Genomic DNA, 23,330 nt, shown 5'->3' with positions numbered 1-23,330 from the left:
TTTGGGACTTGCACACCTGGAGTCAGGTTCAGAACTGATCTCACAGCGTCAGCAAGGAGCTACCTGCTCATCTGGGGATGGTGTGGGGGTCAGGAGAAGAGCTGAGTCATTTCAGCGTGCTGAAGCACCTTGGAACACTCCGTGTTCCTTTGAAAATGGGCATTATTGGATCGGGATGATTACTCAGACATCAATGCTCAAATCTAGACACTCCTAATGCTGCTCTCCTTGGGTTAGAATGGGTTTTTGTCATCCCTCCTTATCAGGCAGGGAAGGGTTTTTCCCAGGGAGCAACCCCAATGGCCAGCACCACCCTGGTTTTCCTACTCCTTGTACAGAAACTTTGATGAATATGCACAGTGATACATCTCTTTCATCTCTGCCTTTTTTTTTTTCAATAAAATTTCATGTCTTTCCTTTTTTCAGCCTCCCAAAGCTGTAAACCTGGAGCACACAGACACCAAATAAAGCACCATTGCTACAGATGCAGCCTCATAGCAACTTTTAATATGCAGTTGAGGACACGATTGGAAATATTTGCTAACATGTGACTAGTAAAGATTTATCTCCTCAGAGATGTCCAGAAAGCTGGGTACCAGCAACTGCAATGTTTTCAGAGCAAACTAGAGTTGCTTTGTCTCTCTCCTCCATGTGGTAAGATTGCAGTTGGTTTTCTCCCCTTTGGTCCCCCATCATTGCGCAGTATGGGTCAGGTAATCAGAAGTCTGTTTGCCTGTTTGCAGATCTCAGGAGCAGCCCCAGCAAAATCCCCTAAGTCATCAGAATGCCGTAAACCACGGTGTCAAAACAATACAACCCCGTCCCCACCTCCAGCAAGGCCTTTATCAGTAATTATGGCCTGTTTATCTCGGAGCCTGGAATTGCACCAGACACCCGCTGCATGTCCCCTCCGTGCAGTCTGCGGCAAAGGCAGCAGCACCACCCAGGCCATGCCATGTGCTCCCGGGCCCTCTGACAGACACGGTATTTCCTCACTCCAGCTCTCCTGAGTCCAGATCTGTCAGTATTCAAATATTCACACAGAAGAAAGAAAAACAGTAGTACCAGGACCACTAAATGACTTGGAAGGATTGCTCCCTTCCTGGTTTGTAATCAGCCCTCTTGTTCGATAAATTTGGCAAGTTGCTTGGTTCATAGAAGTATCTGAAAATCTAAATCTGCTTTAGGAGAGAACAAGAAGGTGCAGCACATGCTCCTTCTTAAAATGATAGATTCAAAGTTTGGATTTAGGGTTCTGGAAGCATTTGTACATGGATGATCAGTGCTTGCCCAGTGGCCTCTTTGAATCACAACCGAATAATTTCCTATCACTTCTCTGGTGTTTCCTTCACAGCAGTTTATCCCCACGTGTGTGGACAACCCAGGCGGGGAGGCTTCCCGGGGGGAAAGGGCTCGGGGGAACCGGGAACATTTTCCTGCCTTTCTCCCCTCCTCGACACCGCGGCGGCCCCGGGAAGCAGCAGCGCGGGGCGGGGGGGATCCCCGTCCCCGCGTCCCCGTCCCCATCCCCGGTCCCCCGTGTCCCCGGGGGCGGCCCGCGCCGTCGGGGGAGCCCCGCGGGGCGGGGCGGGGCGCGGACCGGCAGGGGGCGCCCTTTGCGCGGCCTTAAAAGGGGCGCGGGGCGGCGCGCGGCCGCCACTGCCCTGCGCGGAGCTGCCCGCGCTCGTCCCGCATCGTCCCGCAGCGGCGGCGCCCCCCGCCACCCCCGCGCAGCCATGGCCAGCGGGGGCCTGCAGCTCCTGGGCTTCGTGCTCGCCTTCCTCGGCTGGATCGGCATCATCATCAGCACGGCCATGCCCCAGTGGAAGATGGCATCCTACGCGGGGGACAACATCGTGACGGCCCAGGCGCTCTACGAGGGGCTCTGGATGTCGTGCGCCATGCAGAGCACGGGGCAGATCCAGTGCAAGGTGTACGACTCGCTGCTCAAGCTGGAGGGTAAGTCCGGGCAAGGGGGTCCGTCCCGTCCGGTCGCCCCGGTGCCCGCTGCGGCTCGGGCTGGGGGTGCGCGGCCCGTCGGGGTGGCCGTGCAGGGGCTGGGGGTGGTCGTGCTGTCCAGGTTGGGCTGCTGGTCCCGTCGCATCTCCGCCGGTCTCGGGGTCTGAGCCCCGGTTCTGCCGGGCGCTCTGCTGCCTGTGATGCCCGTCCCGTCGGGGCTGGGCGAGCTGCGGCTGCGGCTGGGGCTGGGGAGCAGCCCGCAGCCTCCTGCTCTGCGGGGACGTGTAAGACTCGGTCCTGCAAAGAGACCGGGTACAAGGGAGGTCTGTCATTCCTTGGCGACACCTGCGTGGAGGGTCAGCTCCTGACCCGGGCGCTGCTTAGTGAAGTGCTCTGACCGCAAGCAAGAACTCGCATTTTATTTTATTTTATTTTATTTTGGTGGGGGGTGGTGGTTGTAGCAGTTAAATCAGGAACTTTCTTTGGCTCTGGTGTCAGCAGTAAAGCAAAGTTCGCACTGATGAAACTTTTGAGTATGTTTTGATCTTGCTGCTGCTCTTGTGTAATTTTGTTCCCTTTTGAGTAGGTCACTGTTACCCCTTGGGGACTTTTCAGCAGAGGGATGGCAGGTGAGCTGGATTCCAGCCCAGATAAGGACAGCCTGTAGATTTTAGGCAGACCATTACTTCAGGGTAATCTGTGAGGCTTCTGTATCATCCTGAGATAGTAAAGCTGTCCTCCTGCATGTGACACCTGCTGCTTACCTTGGTGGGGTAACACTATTGTGTTGTATTGCTCTTTTTCCACACAGCAACAACAAAAAGCCCTTTTGACCTGTCCCATTACCTCCCCCTCATCCCAGGTCTGGTCAGACAGCACCTGGTACTCCTTAGTCTTTCTCCAGCCATAATTAATAAGAGAATAATTGCCACCTTGGTCACCTTCTCTTTCCCAAATGAATGAGCGTACCGTTTCTCATAAACTGTGGAGAGGGATGTTTGGGAGTATCCCCAAGTTGGATTGCTTGTGTGACGCACAGGAAGGGATGGTGGCAGAGCTGGACACCTGAGCCACACCTGGGCCATACTGGTGTCCCTGCTCCCCTACCTCCCAACACCCATAGCTCCTGCAGCTGCTGGAGGTGCAAATCAGGTACAAAAAGGCCCTCAGGTGCATGGTGCACCTATTTAGCACCCTTGGAGCATCAGGGCTGCACTGAGTGCATAAGGTGGTTTGATTAGTAATTATGTATAAGCTCTGCTTTTTATCTTTATATCGGGGGAGTGGGTGGGAGGGTACCGCAGAGCTGAGGAATCTCCAGCACCCCATGGGTCACTTGCAAAAGGTAAATTTGCCCAAGGGGCTCTGGCTGCAGCTCGTTGTTGTGTAAATTAATCTTGCTTGCAGAATCTAGTGGCAGGACAGATTCCTAAAAACCTGACAAAAGACCTCCAGACCTGTCCCATTCATTTCTAAGTACTAAATAACAGCTGCTCCACTCACCTTTGTTCTGCAAACAGGCTCTTCCAAGGCCACAGGGGAGCTGTGGCTGCCAGGGATCGAGGTTGAGCTATTAGTGGCCTTTTATCAAGTCCTACAGGGCATCTTTGCCTGCAAATCCTCAGGAAGCCCAGGAAACACGAGTATCACTGGGGAAGTCTTCTTCCTTGGGAAGTCAGCAGTGTGTGACCAAAATACACTTTTTTTTTTCCCTTGACTACTCTTAGCTTTCTCATACTGTGCCCTTCCCACTCAAAAGCAGGACATGTCAACTGACATAGTGTCTTCTCTGTGGACTTTGCTTTCTCTGGTGTGCTTCAGGGTCCCACAGGCAGCTGAAGGCCTGGGCAATGGTAACCGGTATTGCTGTTTTGGTTGGAGGCTTGGAAAACAACAAAAACACTCACCCACTTCAGCAGCCGCACCCAGGAACCGATACAGCTGTGCAGCGGGAGCTCCTGTATCGTTTATTTGTGTCCCAGGGAAGGCAGAGCATCTACGTGGGCAGAAACACTTCTCAGCAGCTGAGCTTTCCCTGCTGAGGCTGCGCATGCCCTGAGTGCCCCAAGCCATGTGGCAGAGCCTTGTGCAGCAATGGGAGAGGCTCACATAGTACAGAGAAAGGACTGAGTGTCTTCACACCTACAGTAGTTTAAGGTCATGGAATGATGGAAAGCTTTGCTAGCAAGCTTTTGGATGTCTGGTAGCCATTTCTTTAGATGTGTCCCTGCCTGGCTGCTTTGGCTGCTGCAAATCAGGGATTCTTTTAGCATAAGTTGACACATGCTGCTAGTGACTTGAGGAACCTTCAGCTTCCAGCATGGCCACATTTCTAGAGCTCATCTGTACTGGTGTGTATTTTTTTTTTTTTCCTAGCAGCTGTGTTCAACTGAGGGCTTATGGGAGTCTGGGATGTGCTATTCGGGCAATGGGAGGCCTGCATTTTGATGGCTTGTATGAAAAGCTGTGTATGGCTGCATGCATAGAAGTGTTTTTTGTAGTCCTCTGCCATCAGCTGTGGAGCTAACACAGCTTTGTGCCCCATTGAGGATGTGGGGAACAGGACCAGACAGGAGGGAGTGGGGTTCCTGGTACAGTTTCTGGAAGTCCTCACTGAGACACCCTATTCAAAGTGGATCCTCTGGGTCCTCTCTAGACTCCTTCAGCTGAAGATACTCATTGCCCTGTTTGGTGTTGCTGGGAGAGGTTCTGTGCTTGAGACAAGCTGAGACTCATCTGCCACTTCATCACCAAAGCAAGTACCTCCTCAATGAGCCTTTGTGCCCCAGCCCAGAAAATAAACAAGGGTTTGAATGCCCTCTGGGTCAAACAGCATCACTCAAATGTGAAATCTTCCCTCCTACATCTTTGCCACCCTGGCTGAGCCTGTTTCAAGGAGCTGGGGAAGGGGGGACAGAGGGCTAGAAAGGGTCATCTTTGGGTTATTGCTGTTTTGCTGTGATACTGGGGGAAAGTTGGGAGGTTGCGTTTTAAGCTAGCAGGAGGGACAAATGTGTCCTAATCATTTGTCGCTTCATCTTCAGATCTGGAATAAGCAGGTAGAATCTGATGGTATCTGTGCTTTCATGTGGGTTAAGATTTAATTTGCTCCTATGTTTCTCAATCCCTGTTCCCTTCTCCTGAAATTGAGTTATATGAACATTGGCTCCCTTGTGCTGTGCTTTCTCAAGATAGAGGGTTACCTGGAATGCCACCGAGGCTGTTCCTGTTTAGGTGCCAAGTTGTGTCTGTGGGGGGGAAAACTGGAGTCTTTTGCAATACACTGCTAGTATTGCTCTGCAAGCAGCTTCTCCTAAGCAGCTTTATTAAAGTGTTACTATGTGTTACTAAATCTCTTGGTAAGGGAATTTCCAGGCTTTGTGGGAAAACAGGCTGCCTACAGGTCCTCTACACAAGCCTCTGGAAATGGTGGTAATGCATGTTGTGTGCTTTTTCAGGGGAGCTTTCTTCAGCGCAATTTGAGTGACTGCAGGAGAGCATCAAACTTTATTTTCATTCCCTTTGGGACAGGCAGAGTAGATAGAAGGCAGTTCTTGCTTGTTTATCCTGTCTTTGATACTGGACACACCCTGAGGCCTTCAGGCCATCCCATTCCAGCAAGAAACAGGATCTTTTCTGTGTACTTGCTGCCTGAGTGCTCTCCGGATGGTGTTCTGGCTTCTGGAGAGATGTCTGAAGGAACCTGGGATAGAATACCTGAAAGTAGCAGAGTGCATAGGTTCCCTGCAAGGACTGGTAAGGGGGTCAGAGCCTCTAAGATGCTAGCAGGCTTTCAGACTCAGCCAGCATGAGTGTAGAGCATGGCAGTTCTTTGCTGATCTCTGAATTTGCTACTGCTTGTTCAGTTCTTCATCACCTTGCCTGCCTTGCAAAGAAACTTTCATGCTGGCTGGGCAGAGCAGCCTCAAATCCAGCTTGTCTGAGGAGGTTCAGCTTTCATGAAACTGCAGTGGGAGGCTTTGAAGGCTGCTGACTGCTTTTCAAGGGGGGCCCCATTGGAGGGGAAGGATAAGTCCATGTGAAAATATGCAGACGAGTCAGTAAATGAGCAATCTTCATCAGAAAATCTGTGTTACACTATAATGATGATTTTTGCATTATAAACAGGCATTGCAAAAATCCATGGCACCTTCCCAACAGCTTTGCTCTAGCATAGATAATACACACAAGATAAATAAGGGAATGTGATGACAGAAAAATACCCCCAAACTCTTGCTAGCAAAGTCCTTCCTTACTACTATGCAACTGCCAGCAATTACATCTGTGCCAGATAGTGGTTGTGGGAACCTAGGGTTCAGATAAGTGTATGTCATGTAGATTAAGTCAAAGTTAGCTGGTAGCATGTTTGTTTTTTTTAAGGTTGGATTCACTATGTGAAGCCAGTGAGAGCTGACATGTCATTTTTTATGGCTTTATAAATAACCGTGACCATTTATAATGGCATGAGGGGGGCATAATGGCACATGTGTGCTATTAGCTGTTCTAGCACTTACTACTTTCCTCCTAGTATTTTCAAGACAGGTCTGCAATTACTAACCAGCAATAAAAAAGGCTTCCAAGTAAATGGTTTTATATTGATAGTACATTGCTGCTGTCTGACAACTGTTGCTGGGTGCCCAGTGCATCTGTCTACCCCTCTGCAGGGCCTTTTCTCCTTGGGTTACTGATGCTGCCCAGACTTTATCATGTAAGGTGACAATACCTGTTCCCTTTGAGACTTTTGCTGCAGCAGCAAGGAATGCAGAAGTAAATCCTGTTTCTCTCGGTAATATGATAGATGTTATAAAAGGCAAATTGCTATGCATTTCTGCCCATTGTTAGCCCATCCTGTTTGCAGCTTGAGGCAGTTCTGCATGTCTCTACCCCTTGGAAATGTCAAAGCACTGGTAAAAGCCTGTAAAATGAAACTAATACCAAACTAGCTTTCTCAGACTCTGGATGTGCAGCTTCTACTGGCAATGCAGTTGCTAATGTGTACAATAATGACTAATCACCTGTATGATAATTAACCACAGTTAGTGCACTGCACATATTGCAAAAGTGATAGGAAGACAGAAGTGCTGCTTTCCAGAAAGCCTGAACACATGGCAGCCAGCTTGGGATAAGGGAGCATGCCTGGCTAATATTGCTCTGCTGTCACACTGAAGCATCCCAAAATAATGGAGAGCTTGGTCTGCAAACACTGCAATCTGATTTAATGTTCCAGAGCTCTGGTTTCCTAAATGCATCTGCCTCCTGCCATGGAATAGGGAGGCTTGAGGACCTTAGGGGTGAGGAGCCCTTGGTGTCCTCCAGGCTCTGCTGCTGAATTTCAGTGGCTGTAGGAGATGCTCACAGCATATTTCATACCTGCTGCAGCTGAGATACCAGTTTTTGTTCAACTTCTTTCAAAGCTTTCATGGGGTTTAACCAGTTAATACTTGTATATCTCGAGGTTTTAGCTAGGTTTGGTATCAGCTCAGTCTGTCTTCTGAAGTTGCATAAACTTTTTCAATGTATGCTCCCTTGTTTATAATCTCTGTTCATTGTACCTTTTTAAAAGATGTGAGTTCTGTTCATTATATTTAGTTTTCTATTTTGAGATGGCATTCTGTTAGCTCGAGCATTTTAGAAGAATTCTTTCAAATCCTCTTGATATAGATTACTCTTTTGCAGCAAAGCTACACAGTTGAAACAGACTTGGTAATGCTACAGTAAATGTCTTTCCCATGCAAAATAGCAACTAGTGTGTTCAGTTACTTGGCCTCTCCAGAGCTGCTGTGATAAGAGTTCAGTCTTAAATGTATGTTGGCTGAATTGGTTTTGTATATGGTATCACATGAGCTGAGGTGAGCTCTAAATTCACATAGCTTTTCATTTAGTAGCTTGATTATTTTTCATGTTCAATATCTGGCTCTGGAGGTGTGTGTTTTGCTTGAGATTTGTATTGGATTCCACTATTTTGATTTAATGCTGAAGTGATAAATGGCTTCATAAGTGGCTTCCAGCAATCAGTGATGCAGCAAATGTTTGATTAACACCTGGCGACAGCCTTCTCCTTTAGAGGAAGTGAGAGAAAAAGCCATTGAACCAAACTAACTGTGGGCTGTCTTTCCCAAGAAATAAAAGCCTCTTAGGAAAGCATTTCCTATTGCTCTGTGCTCTGAACTCTGCCTGTATTGTAGTGTTTTTTCACTGATTTCATAGTATGCCCTCAGACCACTTAATGAGTTTCCTCTGTTAAGAGGCAGGGCCAGATTTACCTAAAGCAGAATTCAAAGCTGATGGGCTGTCTGTCCCAGCTGCTGTGTACTCCTGGTACCCTCCTTTCCATTGAGCATCTAGTCCTGTCTGCTCTTGGATCTTCTCCGGAACTTTAACTGCCTCACTTCCCAGGCAGTAAAGATCAGCTTTTCTTATTTCTCCTCTGCTCATTTTTCCAATGTTCCAACCATTTGGAAGTTTTGTCACTAATGATGTTTTATGGCCTTTTTTTTTTACTGGATACAAAAAGTGTGTACTATCTCAGATGTGTGCATAAAGTTAGAATTTCTATTTCTGAGTCACTATAAAACGAAGCCTGGGATAAAGAAGCATATTAGGTTTATTTGCTTAGAGTCTGGGCAAGTGCAACTCATTACCCCACACCAGTTCTTCAAAAACCAAGAGGCTGTTAAAGCACTTGTTCCTGAAGTATTTAGCTTGCTAGGCTCAACTATTTTTACTTGGGGGGGAAAAAAGGTTGCCATTTCTGTCACAAATAACTTTATACCTTCTAGAACAGAAACTTAGGGTGTTAGAACCAAAATATGTAATTTAACACCGAAGTATCTATAAAATGGCTTTGGAAATGTTGAGCAGTAAAGGGGCCCTGTTGACTGCTGTGAAACTATTCATATGTATGGCACTATTCATATTTAAATATAGATCTAAAGGGGTTTTCAAGGAACAGCCTAAACTTGAATACTACTTTGATAAACAGATATCCTTCCAATTGGGATTCAAATGGTCAGGGAACAGAAGTTGTGTGAAGGCAATTCCCAGGTCATTTCCTGCATTTTCTGCATGCCCTTGTTTGCCATGCACTTTAGAAGAAGTTGAGATCCCAATGCATGACAATCTCAGAGTTTAAAGTGGAAAAGGAATATCTTGGTTGTATCCTGAATAGCACAGGGCAAAGTATTTGGATGCATGATTTTGGTAGTCAGTCCAGTAACTATCTTTTATATTTGTATTTCAGAATTTCCTTCTCTTTATACTAATTTAAATCCTAATGTCTTCTAGGCAGTCTTCAGGCCACTCGGGCATTGATGGTGGCTGCAATTCTCCTGGGCCTTGTTGCCATATTTACTGCTGTGACCGGCATGAAATGCATGAAGTGCATGGAAGATGACCAGGTGAAAAAGATGCGGATGGCTGTCTTCGGTGGAGTGATTTTCATCATTGCAGGTTGGTAACACATGTCTTTAACCTTAAATGTGCCAACTCTAAATGGCAGGCAGGTTTTGGATGAGCTGTCATTGCTCCAAGAGCATTTTGGGACTGGGAGCCTGGAGAAGAGAAGCACTAGCTGTTGGCTCTCTAGTTGCCACTAGCTGGCAAGAGCCCCATCTGGTCTCTTGCCTCTACACTATGCTTGCTGTAGTGGGGGGTTCTCTGCCACCCATCTCCATCAGCAGAGCTGGCCTGATCTAGACGTGCTGCACAGAAAAATTTTGCCAAAAGTCCTGTGCTGGTGTGACTCATGTGGGTGGCTCTAAATACCTCTTTCTCGTCCAGGTCTAAGCAATAGCTCAGACTTTCTCAGGGTGGTAGCAGCTCAGCATCAGTTCAGATACTTGCTCTGTGACACTTTTTGCAGTGAGTTTTGTTGATTTTGCTTTTTTAAGCAGTAAGTGGTGTGTGTTCTCTCATGCACAGGAATGGCAGCGCTGGTGGCCACATCATGGTATGGCAACAGAGTGGCTCGGGCCTTCTATGACCCTTTCACCCCTGTCAACACCAGGTACTGCCTCATTTTATGTAATACATGAACACTTCATAAAGCTGCTATGTAGAGCATGACAAATGTTCACAGGGTATAGTTATGAACAGTGGCTCAAAGCAGGAGAATTTCCTGAACTACCTGGGTCAGCTTTCCTACTGGACAGAAGTAACAACGTTGTGACTAGATCTCATCATTATGGTGGCTCTTGCAGTAACACCAAGGTTTAATGCAGCAGGATTGCAGCAGACCTAGTTTGTGACTTCTGTTTTTTTCCTACTACTGCATGCCTGAGGCCTAGCTTTTATAGACCTTGGCCTTCTTATGGTCTTGCTGAGTGGACTGGAACAACCAACTGTGCAAAGCTTTGTAGATCTGAAGGTCAGAATCCCAGGTCTCTGTTACTCTAAAGTGCCTGCCTTGCAGGAAGCCACTTGCATAAGGGTTTCAGCCCCCTCCTGCATCCTGCGAATGTGCTAATATAAGCAATATCTGTAATCCAGGGACATTGCCTGCAGTATTTACTCTCCTCCTTGTTTCTCCCCCAGGTTTGAATTTGGATCAGCCCTCTTCATTGGCTGGGCAGCTGCTTCTCTGGCCATACTGGGAGGAGCCTTCCTCTGCTGCTCCTGCCCACGGCAAGAAACCTCCTATCCACCCACCCGAGGCTATCCGAAAAATGCCCCCTCCACAGGGAAGGATTATGTATAATGAAATGAAGAAATGGAGCCACCAGCACTGGTAGTGAAGAAGCCTCTGGAGAAGACACTACAATGCTACTGTCCTGAACAGAGCTCAGACTTCCCAAGTTCTGCCTTCCTCTTCCCTCTCCTCCAAATGTGTATATTTTTGTATCTTCTTTGCTACAGGACGTAACTTCTCCTTTCTCTCCCAGCCCATGGAGGAAAGCTAGCCTAGGTTCATAGGTATTGTCACTGGAAAGATGAAGCCTCTGAGCTTGGGTTAACTTCAGTATTTGGGAGTAAAAGGGAAAATGATGCTGTTGGTGCTTTTTTAGTTTTTCTTTCTTTTTTTTTTAAATTAGATGGTAACAATTCAGTCCTAATACTCATTAAGTTAGAGCCCATTATGGGGGGTGTGTAGGAATTAAAAGAACACTTACAAACACAAAGTCATAAAGCCAATGCTAAGGGGATACCTAGTTTTAGGGCAAAGACTTCACATGTGTAGGAATGCTTGAGGATTCGACAATGCTCTTTTACTCTCATTGGCACTCTTCTCTCTGTACAGATTGGCAAGATCAAGGCAATTAAAAAACATGCAGTTGTCCATGTGCATGCTGTTGACCAACAGAAGACACAGTATAATGTGGCTTGGTGTAATACCATGTCACTCTTACTGAGATCTCACAAACTGATTGTGAACTCCCAAAGAAACTGCAGGTTTCCCTGGTGTTCAGGAAGCGAGTGGGAAAAAAAGATTCCTTTCTGCTTTCCCTGGCTAAGCACTGCCACTGATTGTTTCTGATATTCTAGCTCTAAAAATCTAACTTAGTTCTTGAACTTTTCCCTTGTGTTACAAGGTACCTCTAACAAACTCTCCTTTCTTGGAGTTGCTTTGCTAAAATGCTGGCTTGTGCTTTCTACCTCTTGGTTTTGGCCATTATTTCATATGTGTGATGTTCTCCTTTGAAGTCATCCCTTTTGCCCTTTCTCCATGTCTTGTGTCCCAGTGCTTCTCCACCTATCAACATGTTCTGAAGATGGCCAGGACTTGCCATCTGTTCAGTCCCATGCCAGTGTGTCTACTGCAACCTAGAGGGATTAAGAAATGCCTCATTTTTTTTTACAGGAATGCTTTCCACATGGAGCACAGACACAGACATGCTTTACTGCTACACACAATTCCCTATGCAAGCTGCTGTTCTTCTATTTCAGACTTTTCTTGTAACTATTTAACCTCTACCTTTTCCCTCCCTCACACATACCAGATGTATTAACTTAGTTTCTCTGGGTTGTTCATGCATTTAAATCCTAGGTTAGTTTCTGGATTGACTTTCATGTTTCTGTCCTCAAATCTGCAGTTTTAATTTGGAGTGTTATGAGTTACTGTCTCGGTTTGCCTTACACAGCTAATGTTAAAACAAATAGTGCCTTGTCAACGCTTGATGTTTCCCCAAGGATACCTCATACAGTGTCACTTGCTTCTTTTTTATCTTCTAAGCATTTTCAATGATGAGATATGAAGGCATATTTCAAGAAAACTGACTCCAAGGTTTTAGCATTTTTTTAATCCAAGCTCAAAGAGGAAGAAACCCAGCTTTTTAAAGATAAGATATTGCATATAAAGTCATATCTGAAAAATGCTGTTAATAGAATGTTTCAACCCTTTCTCTGAAACGCCCCATTTTCAGTGTTTTAACAAGCTCAATGAGGTTGGCCAGAGTTTAAACCTCATAATTCCTAGAAGGATGGTGTCAGCTCTCTAAAGCTCAAACGTACTGTTCCCAAGGAAGCTGGTTGCTTCTGACCAGGCTTGTAATTGTGTATATGTTCAGAGGCAGCAGTCTTTGATTTTCTTCTGCAGATAGGGAGAGCCTCAGGCTGAGTGAGCTGTGTACAACCATGGTGTTAGTGGTTTGTACCTCTGTTTGACCTCACTCTCTGCAACATGAATTGAAGTTACTAAAACCAACCAAATCATCTGCTTGGCTTGAGTGGATGTTGGCCTGTGTTTGGTGATGGCTTGTGCAGCTTCCATGGCTTCATGCAGAGCTGCCTGTGCATGATGGCTGCCTCATGTGACCGCACCTCCAAGTGGCAGCTCAGGTCATCTCAGACAAGGGCTGTGGATCTGTACTTTTGTATTGGCATTAACCCTGAGCCAGGGGGCAGATGCTTGTATTGGGAATTTGTATAAAGTGTTTAAACAATTTCAATAAATTGACTTTTTTAAAGAAAATCAGACTTAATTTGTTTGGGGTAGAACTCGAATGGTGAACATGGAAGAGGATTGCAGCCTGTGCTCTTGGGCACCTGCCTGGATTGCAGTTGCTCTGCTGTATCTGCTGCAGGTGAAGGTGGGGACAGCTCTTTTGTGGTGAGTCAGATGCCTATGGCCTCTGGCACAAACTCACCCAGTAATCATCAGCTGCGATTGCAGCCTAGGAACCAGAAGGTCTGTTCCTCTTCAAGGCACGCCGCACCCCGGGTGGAGCAGGGAGATGGGCTCCCTGACAGGAGGAAGCTGCAGGAATGGGGACGGGACAGGGCGTGGAGCTGCAGCGTTCCTTGCAGAGATGCTCTTGTTTCAGTGGTGCCTTGAGTTCAGAAACCTTGTCTAGAGAACAAGAGCCAGCTGTGCTTTTTATTTTATTTATTTTTTTAAAGCTCTGTGTACTTCATTGCCTTTCTGGCCAAGCAGGATCATGAAGAGGACAGGAGCCCTTGAAGGTGCTGGGAGGATGCCTTGCACCCAGAGACCTTCCTGGAGTATGTCATGCTTCCCTCAGCTGTGGTGGCATGTGCAAGCAGTTGGGTGTAAACTTTTACAGACCAGGTAATGACTCCCATCTAGCACTAGCTTTTGGTGACCTCTGGGCAAAGATCTGGTGATCTCCCAGGGGAAGCAAGGACCTACTCCCCTTCTGCTTGCCCTGGAAGCCTTTTTCTATTCAGGGGCCTTTTTTGTGTTCCCCTTTTATGCTTTTGAGTGCATGTGATGTGAAAGCTTTGTGTTCAAAACTTTCTTACAGTTGGTCAAGAAGCTGTCTCTGTTCCCTCATTTTCCAAGGGCTATTTGCTTTTCTGCTGCAAACAAAAGGAATAGAGCTAATTAGGGTTGTGTAAAGCTGGCAGAGCAAAACAAGACAGGCATGTGGTTGGCTGAGTGAGCTTGCACTGCCTGGAGCAGACTGGTTGCCTGGCATAGTTTGGGGTCTACAGTCATTCTTATTCCAACCTGTCAATTAGTCAAGGATTTCCATTGAGATTAATTTTTTCCCATGTTTTTATGTTCTTGTGCACACTCTGTCTCCAGGGGTTATTACAAATTCTGATCTGAAATTTCCTATTGCAGAAGGAAGGTGCCTAGGCAGACTAAAAAGAAAGAATAATCCCACCTACAAAATGGAAAGTAGAACTTTTTGTTTGTTGGTTTCTGGCACAAACAGAGCACTCTAACCTAGTGCAGAGGAAGGAGCCAGAGGCTGACCTCCTTGCTCACTATAGTTCTAATTTAGCAAAGCTCACGACCAAACCTACAGCTCTACTGGGGTTCCTGAGCTGCTAGCAGGAGGGTGCTGATTAGGCCAAGGGTGAGGATGTTCCATTTGTGAATGAATATGATCTCATGTGGGTCCCAATTCTAATTTCAGTCCTACTGTGATAACTCTTAGTATCCAGCAATGAGGACAGGTATTTGGAGAACTTTGCGTTCTCAAGCGTTACCTGTCCCAGGTGGGTCAGTTCTTGTTTGCTTTCTCCTGCTTAGGAGGGCTCTTCCAGTGTCTTTCGCAGTCATGCATTTTCACTTGCCCATATTTTCTGTATCTCTTTTGTCATCTCCATTGTTGGTTTTGTAGCAAAGTGGGGTAATGTGACATGAGTTGAAAGCTGGTGAATGGTTTCCCTTTGGATTTCAAGCTTCGTGTGTTGCCTTGAGATGCCTGCTGCTATAAACATCTTGAAATGAAATGATAACATTTGTCTGTGCAGACAATGGGAACTTTGACTGCTTCTTGGCATCTTCCTCCACACACTATTTATTATTCACAGGGTGCCAGAGTTGTGCAGGGAACTTCACTGTCAGTAGGAATTATATGCTCACTCGTATCAGTTAGATACAATTCAAAAAAGGGAGGGACCTGCAGATGTTCTGGGATGGCATCAGCCTCTTGCATTTCTTTGCTTCTGCAACTCAATCATTTTAAGAAACTGTCCATGCTAAAGCTTTTATCAGATTCAGCTTCTGACTTATACATACATTTCCTAGAATAAATCCACCTGTCTTCAGTGCTGCTCTGAACATAAATACAGTTTGTTAAAGCACTAAGCACTGAACGGTGGAGATCCCAGAAATAACCAGCAGAGCTGCTGACAGCTTATGATGCAAAGTGTTTGTGCAATATAGAAGCTCGCGCTTCTTTTAATATGACACAGAAGCAGAAATAATATCATTACAGAGTAAAGGAAGTTAATGCAGATTTTTTGCTAAAGAAAACAATTTAGAAATGCTGGTATCTTCCTGAAGATGTACAAATTTAGTGGGTTTACAAATGTAGATGAGGAACCAGGCTGAGAGTTGTTTGTTCTGAGCATGGAGACATAAGAGTAACACTCGAGACAACTAATGAATTGACAACATAAAATAGGCTCGTTTCAGCCTCAGTGCCTTGCCAAAGGACATCTAAAGATGACAACAACAACAGCTTCTTCCAATGTCTTATGCCAACATCCACCTGAACAGGCAGCCTACAGGTGGTTATATTAGCACAGAGGAAGGACTGCAGTCAAATCTAGAGATACAAAATTTCTCCATTGGCTCCAGCAGCCAAACGCAGTCTAGTCAGCAAGTAGTATCCACTTTCCTATGCAAGTCATCGGGATTTCTCCTCTGCCATGTTCCTTGCCCACCCTGTGGCTTAGTAGCAGCTGAATATCAGAGGAATTTGCTGGTTCCACCCAGAGCAGAGGGTTGCCTGCAGGTGAGGTTTCCTCTCTCCTTTTCCACAGGAATGGCTGTTTGGAGACATGAAGTGGAGGCAGGCAGGCTTTGCCATATGGGGAACTCTGATCTCTTTAGATGTATCGCCAGAGGGAGTTTACCACTGCCTGTATTCTTTTCCTGAGGCTTTTATTTCTCTCTCCTCAAGTTGCATATGATCCATCCTCCATTAGTGAGAGGTGTGCATCTCACAAAGTCCTCTTAAAATTTCCATCAGTCCCACCATTCAGGTCAAAATTCCCCTTCCTGATCACTCTGCTTGGATGTCTGTTGTCTCTATGGAGTTCCCAGAGGGACAGAATAGCTCTTCACAGGTATGATTTAATGCACTCCTTTTTCAGCCATACGGGCATGAGGATCATCCTGTTCTTTGCATGCCATTAGGCAACTGACTTGGTATTTAAACCTGGCTCTTTGCTTGAACCAGAAACAGCTTTGCCAGTATTTCCTCATTGTCCCCATGCATTACTCCGCACATGGAGTACTGTGAGCAGTTCTGGGCTCCACAGTACAAGAGGGAGGATGTGGAGCTGCTGGAGAGACTCCAGCACAGGGCTACAGGGATGATCAGGGGCCTGGAACATCTGCCCTATGAGGAAAGTCTGAGAGAGCTGGGCCTGTTCAGCCTGGAGAAGAGAAGGCTGAGAGGGGATCTAATCAATGCCTATAAGTACCTCAAGGGAGGCAGTGAAGAGGATGGTGCTGGCCTCTTTTCACTGGTGAGGACAGAACTAGAGGAAATGGCCACAAACAGAAGCATCAAAAGTTCCACAGGAACTTAAGGAAAAAATTCTTAACAGTGAGGGTGACAGAGCACTGGAACAGGCTGCCCAGAGAGGTTGTGGAGTCTCCTTCTCTGGAGATCTTCAAAAGCTGCTTGGACGCAGTCCTGTGCCACGTGCTCTAGTGACCCTGCGTGTGCAGGGGGGTTGGACTAGATGACCTCTAGAAGTCCCTTCCAACCTTAAGCATTCTATGATTAGTCTCTTTATTCCTCCAACTGCACAGGCACTTCAGTTTACTGGGTTTTCATTTCCCTACTGCAGAAGCTCAGCCTGTGGTTAGGAGCTCGTTCTTCCACAACATGCTGCTTTCAATCCTGTCTGCAGTTCCCTCACAAATCTTCCACACTGTGGCATCTGCATCACTGTGCAGAAAAATGAAAAACACTTCTTTGTTGAGCCTCATGTGCTTGATTGGAAAACATCCCAACTCCTACAGCTTTTCCAGAAAAGCCCTGCCTGGATTCCTAGCATACTGCTTCAGGGACATGGTGTATCTAGGGTCTGCAGTTCTTGGAAATAGTCCCCCCAGTCCATGGAAGCCTGCAGGTGGTCCTGCTCTGCCCCTGGCCTGGGCTCCCAGCTGTGGCCAGGGGCTGGAGCACGGACAACCCACCCAGCAGCTTTGCCTTGGAGGCATTGAAACTGGAGTCAGCTCCTATCAAGTTTACCAGTCAAGCCTAGGAGGAGATTTCAGTTCAGAAAATTATTCTCTTAAGTTAAATTCCCCATATGAAGGTGTTTCCATGTGCTTCATTTTTGCCTTAAACGAAATCAGAACCATTTTATCAAAAAAGAAGAAATTTCTCACTAGATCCCTCCTTTTCAGCTCACTCCAGCAGTGAACCTTGCTCCTCTCCCATCCTTCTTCTCTGCAGTTGTCCAAGTCCTCCTTGAGGAAAGACTTCCAAGTTCTTGTATCACTGGATTCATCTGACCATACCAGGCTGGTCCTGATAGCAGCTGCATTACACGAGTCAGGAGCATATTCTGGGGCACTGCATAAGTCCTGTTCTTACATTAATATATTGGTGCTTCCCCTACCACATACAAAACACCATACCTGAGAAAGGTATGTCACTGGCTTTGATCCAGAAAGCTGAAGGATGTCACTGTATTTTCATATCAGGGCTGAGAACAAATCCTCTCATCACAGATAAGGGACCTCCCTTGGCATTCCCAGCTAGGGTACCCAGGACTGAGGGGGGTACAAAGACAGCTTTTGCATATGCCATGCAGCCTACAAGCAGCTTTCCATGGAAAAACACACATACAAAAAAAAAATGAAACAAACCTCTCTCCTGCAAGTGACAGGGAGGGAGACACAGTACAGGCTGGCGGGTATCTAACTTTCCTACTTCCCTTGCTCCTAGGAAATACCCTGCAATCTGATTGCTACTGCAGCACTCTCCCTGCTCCCTCTTGCCATGATCCATGTCCTGACGGAGGAAAGGACTCTTATATTTAACCTGGGACACCATACCAGCGTTCAGCAGGTGGGAGGAGTGGGATGCTGGTGCTCCCAGCCCACTGCTGGGTCAGCCTGGTGGCTCCAGCCTCCGGCTGCCTCTGGAGCCAGCTATCCCAGCAGGGGAGCCATAAAAACAAGCTCAGCCAAGGGGAAAAAAAGCAAGAAATAGCATTCTTATTACAAGGTAAACAGCATTAACTCCATCTTGGGGGAGTAGAAACAACACGGCGGTGAGAGGCTGCTCTGCCTGGGAGTCCTGGAAGGGCGGTAGAGCTCACTCCACCCTCCTCTTATGTAACGCTCCCCACGCTGCTGCTGTAAATAGTCATTTACCTGTGTGTGCTCCTCTTTTGCTGTTTTTATAGGCTTTTCTTCGTAAACGCAGCTCTCGGTGGGATAGCCCCGCTGCGCTGAGCGCCTGGCACAGCCTCGCGAGCGGAGCTGCCTGCGCTCTGCCAACCTGCTCCCCTGGGTCAGGGCCGGAGCGATTAGCCCCAGATCACTCCTGCCAGCAGTGTTTCCAGCCGTGGCAAGGGGGATGGGAACGTGTGGGTTGTATTTGTTTTTATTCCAGCGAAAACAGCTCAACGGTTCATTTTAATTACTTTTTCCAGACCTGTAATGGCATTTCTCCACAACTTGCAGTTCTCCAGAAACGCACTGATTAAAACACAGCCGCCAAAACACGTCTGACAGAGAAGCGAGCCTGCCTGTTTACCTCACTCTGGGAGTTCAGAGCAGGTGCTCCAGGGAATTGTTCCATCCTTGCCCTGCTCCAGGTGTCCAGGGGACAGTTAGCTCCAGGCAGCAGGAGCAGCTCTGCTTTGGAGCATGGGGAGGCGGGAGCACAGGGTGACCCGCTCCGGACTTGTGCCCTCCTGTCTCCTAGCCAGCTGCAGCTTTACGGTACTCTGGGGCCTGCAGAGCTAAGGATGGGCACTGAGAGCCTCCTCCTGCATCTTCCACCCACCTCACAGGGCTTCTTCCACAGGCAAGTCACATTATGCAGGACCCTGACCGCTGTTCTCCCCAGAGGTGGGAAGGGAAGCTAGGGGGGTGATTGTCAGCCCTACACATCTATCATTAACACCAACTCCCTTGTTTTTTAGAAAGAAAGTTAAAAGTTCTCCTTTCTTGGTCCCTGTATTTCCACTTCCTGCACTGTTAATCTGGACAGACATCAGCAAATAATCCATGTTGATCCTGTCTCTGAGAAGTGAAAGGGCGGATGGGTGTGGAGATCCAAGGGGCCAGTCACTCTGTGTACACTCTGGCTTGGCCAACCTTTACTGCTACCCACACAGACCTGTGGGTCGTCGTCTTGCTCCTCAGGGGAGTTTTACTGGACATTGACAGTGTAACATGATGAGAGCTTTGTTTTGGGGAAAAAAAAAAAACTACTTTTTTTTTTTTTTTTTTTTACAGGGGGAGTGAAGAAGGCTCTTATGGGCTGGCTTTCCCCCATAAGAACATCTTCAATATGATCTACCCTCTCTTTGCAGAAACCCCATTCCAGGAGGGAGGGAGGGAGGGATGTGGTCGTGGCCCAGCAAAAAGACTGCACAAGAGGGAGTCTAATTTTCAGCGTCCTGCAATATGTTGATACCATGATATGTTTAGCTTGGGGAAGAGGCTCTGTTGACATTAACATCTTCGCTCACTTCGGAGCTGCGGTATGTTCTATCGACACGAAAAACAACAACAGACTGGGCTGTGGCTAGGTCAAACTTGCAAAAATAGCAGGGCAGTTGCTCAGCTGGGGCTAAGCTACCAGAGCTCCCTAGGAGTGGGAGCAGTGAGGGCAGTGGCTGTGGCATCCATCATGGTAACAGAGGGTCCTCGTTAGGAGTAATTGCCAGGTTAATTAGACTTCAGACCTCTGGACTGGATCAAGCAATATTTCCCAAAACTTTGGAATTGTCCGCAAATCACTAAGGGCAGTGTCGGAGATGAAAGCTCCATCCCCCATCTTTAACCTTTCTGCTAGCTATTACTTTTTGAATCTAGGTGATGACAGTGATGATAATATTCTTAATAGAAACAATGACAGCAAACATATGCATATATATATAGATAGATATATATATATAAATGTCTTCAAGGTGCAGACCCAGGGTGTGATATACCCTGTACAGACACTGGACTTACCCTGAGATGTCATAGTAACAGCTTTGTGATCTGGATCTGCTCTAGGACACAGCATTGTCGTGGCTCTCCGTTTGCCTAACAGATTCATTACTAATAATTACTTTCATCTGTGTTGCACTTGAACTCATGGGACTGCTCCGAGCTGTTTGCTTCGTATTTCAAGGTAAGTCTACAGGACTAAGCCCTGCAGATAGAAAAAAACAGCTGTCTGAAATTCAAGCCAACTCTGGAGCAGGTATTTATCTACATGGGAGTTAAATGTTTCTTTACTATTTTGTTTTGCACACCTAAACTCTTCAATATACAGCTCCCCAGAGCGGTCTGGCAAGTTAGGACTATGATGTTGCCTTGCTAAAAAGTGAGCAGAAGGCAAGCTACAGCTCTGAAGCTTAAACCCTGGAAATCAAGGGATGTGAGGTGCTTATAGACCCAGCTTTGAATGTATCTTTCTTCCTCTGGCTAGAGCTGGGGCTCTAAACCTTTCTTTTATTCCACAAACATGCCATGTGCTTGAGGGGCTCCTTAGATTTCATTTCAGGAATGACCATCAGGTCACCATGCTGCTATGAGTTGTGTGACTCAGGCTGGAAGTATATGATAAAGCTGGGTCACTTTGCCCTCAAACTGCCCAGAAAAGGTGCAGTTCCATCTCTATGTCCTCACCAGCTGCACGTTCATTTCCTCCTTTGTGCCATCTCTGGAGCTCCCTGTGCTGAGGGCATAGGCCTCTGCCTGCTTTGGCATGTGCGTGCTCAGATGAGCATTTGGCAGGGAGAAGGACTCACACCTTCAGCTCAGCACTATGATGGAAAAGCAGAGCAGCATTTGACACCAAAGAGCCTTGGGGTACCAAAGGCCACCCAAGCTCTTAGGTCTTCTGCAGAATTTCACAGGAATTTGAACATCAAATAACCAGGATTCAGCCTGGTGTTTTACTGGAGAGAGGAGCCAATGGAACAGCAACTTTTCCTTGCACACACCTACATTCTGCTGAAGGCCTGAATTGCTTCTGGCTCAGAGGAGCCTTTATCAACACAATACCAGGCATTAATAGGAACTTCCTTACGATCTTTCCGCAGAACAAAGTTTGGGCCAGCTTTGAAATGTAGTGACATCATGGCCAAAGTTAGGAGCAGATGAAAATTGCTGTGATAGAGTCATTTCCCTTGGACTTCGTCTAAGAAGACAGATGGGTTCAGGTGTTTCAGATGAAGTTAAAAACATTAATTACTACTGTAATGTAAGTTCAGAATTTGGCAGGTATTATATATATATATATAGTTATCACAGATCACAGTGCTAATATTGCAAAAGTGTGTTTTGTTCCCGTAATAATCAAATTGTCTAGCACTATGTAACGGATTAGTGGAGGCTGCTTTTTTATATCTCAGCATACACAGAGCTTAGCAGTGCATGTGAATACCAAGAAAACTTCAAGGACTGCATTGCTTTGTTTGGAAAATGAAAACACAAGGGCCTTGGACGGGATTCAAGCTGATTTGCAAAGTACATGGTCTAAGCCAGCCCCCCCCCCCCGCCCCGCCCCTTAATACCACCCCTTAATATTAGTAAATTTATGTTATCTGTGTCCTGGCTTTCAGAAGTTAGCCCTCCCTTTCCTCCTATTCTCCACCTGGATATAGAAATTCATACTGTGGAAAAGCAGCAGGGCTATATTCTGCCTGGTTAACTGGCAAAGTTTTCCATCATTTCCCTGATAACCCAAATTCTTTCTGTTTAGATGGTGTCATTACTGATCAGTGCTTCAGTTTAGCTGTGCCACATGCTGTACAAACAGCTTAGAGCTTGAAAAAATAATGCAGTAAGAATCGGACAGAACCACATAAATACATTTAAATCAAAATGATCTTGCATGAATGAAGCCCTATGATATGTCTGTTGAAGCAGGCAGCATTGCATTTGGTATCCCTAAACCTGCCCACGAATTGCAGCACATCTTGCAGAAAAGCTGATGATGAAGCTGGTCAAAGACAGGGATGGTGTTGACTGTAGCTGCAGCTGTAGACCAGGGCAGAGGAATACAGAGTCTGTGAAATATTGCAAAATTTTTATTGCTGGCAAAATCTCTTTACTCTGAAGATAATGATGTGGATGCAAGTAGTTTACCAGCACCAAAGGAAGTGGGACAAGTTTTTAGAAGATACATCCTTTGGAGGTATTGGAAAACACAAACTGCAACAGGGTGTGCTGAAAATAGCTCGAGACTGTGAAAGTGGGAGGACTGGGGGGGTCTCATGTGCTAACCTCTTGCCTTTCTCTGGGAATGGCTGTGGCCGCTCCCAGCAACAAAATCCTAGGCTAGATGGCCCTTGATCTGTATCAGACACCTCTTCTGGGTCTTAAGCATCTGACCCAGGCTCGTCCACAATCCTATCTCTGTTTTGGTCAGTTAGCATTCCTTTCAGAATAGTTGCAAATCACCCAAGAAGCGCAAGGCATGCCCTTCTCCCTGCCAGAGGGGAGATTTGCAAGTAAAGGACTTCAGGTCTTTCCATGAAGACTTTTAGAGAAAGGGCTTCTCTCTCTCTCTCTCTCTCTTTTTTTTTTTTTCCTTTTCCTTTTCCTTTCCCTTTTTCTTTTTTTTTTTTTTTCCTTTCCCTGAGACATGGGCAATTTTGGTCTAAATATCCTGGAAAAAATGGGAGATAAAAATAGACAGTGATGACAACATCCATGACTTCCTACAGGGATTTTTTTTTCAGGATTTTTCTGTTTTCATTTTTTCTCTGAAAAGCTGAAAGATGTTCAGAAGAAATGTTGATAAAAGCTAAATAAGCATTCTTCCTTCTCCCCCCTGGAATTCATCTTCAAAGTAACTTACAATGCAGCTAATCGAAACAAGAAATGTTCCTCTCAGTGGTGCCTTCTCCTCTTAAGAGCAATTGAGGTGATTTCCTATAAAAGGCTGTTCTCTGCGCCTGTAGCAGTATTTTTCTTCTCAGAATGGGTGGCCACACACGTTTGCAGAGACCACCGGTGCTCTTGCTGATGGATGTGCCATAACACACGGGGTGGGAATTGGAGAGTGCAGCCATCCACGCAAGCACAACACGAGGGTCAGGCAAGGGGCCCTGCTTCTGAATGTAGTTAACCCTGCTGCAGCTCCCTTCCCTCTTGTGCTCCTTGATGGCCGTCAGTCCTGCAGCCTCTTCCATCTCGGAGACTTCTCTTCCTCTGGAAGTGCCTGTCACGTGGATTGGGTTCTGGCAGGAGGCAATAAGCTCAGGTCTGCGGAGGCTGCTGTGCACATGCAGAGCAGAGGAATGGGGTGGGGGCAGCT

General features: G+C 46.5%; 1 protein-coding gene across 1 annotated transcript; it reads left to right on the top strand.

Moving 5' to 3' along the window:
- Window positions 1-1,672: 1,672 nt before the first annotated feature.
- On the top strand, window positions 1,673-11,345 carry CLDN1 (claudin 1). Its single transcript, XM_088525539.1, has 4 exons — window positions 1,673-1,959; window positions 9,244-9,408; window positions 9,880-9,964; window positions 10,492-11,345. The coding sequence occupies exons 1-4, from the start codon at window positions 1,737-1,739 to the stop codon at window positions 10,652-10,654; spliced, it is 636 nt and encodes a 211-aa protein (XP_088381665.1). The 5' UTR covers window positions 1,673-1,736; the 3' UTR covers window positions 10,655-11,345.
- Window positions 11,346-23,330: the final 11,985 nt, after the last annotated feature.

Source organism: Tinamus guttatus, unplaced genomic scaffold, assembly GCF_059628265.1.
Source record: "Tinamus guttatus ecotype Peru unplaced genomic scaffold, ASM5962826v1 Tinamus_guttatus_pri_ptg000227l, whole genome shotgun sequence".
NCBI classification, from domain to species: domain Eukaryota; kingdom Metazoa; phylum Chordata; class Aves; order Tinamiformes; family Tinamidae; genus Tinamus; species Tinamus guttatus.
The sequence above is the reverse complement of the archived record's forward strand: the minus strand, read 5'-3'. Positions and strand labels throughout refer to the sequence as shown.

Bases quoted from the DNA above. Each gene is read 5' to 3' on its own strand.
- CLDN1 (XM_088525539.1), top strand. From the start codon at position 1,737: ATGGCCAGCGGGGGCCTGCAGCTCCTGGGCTTCGTGCTCGCCTTCCTC. The intron at 1,960-9,243 runs GTAAGTCCGGGC...AATGTCTTCTAG, and splicing joins CTCGCTGCTCAAGCTGGAGG to GCAGTCTTCAGGCCACTCGG. The intron at 9,965-10,491 runs GTACTGCCTCAT...TTTCTCCCCCAG, and splicing joins TTCACCCCTGTCAACACCAG to GTTTGAATTTGGATCAGCCC.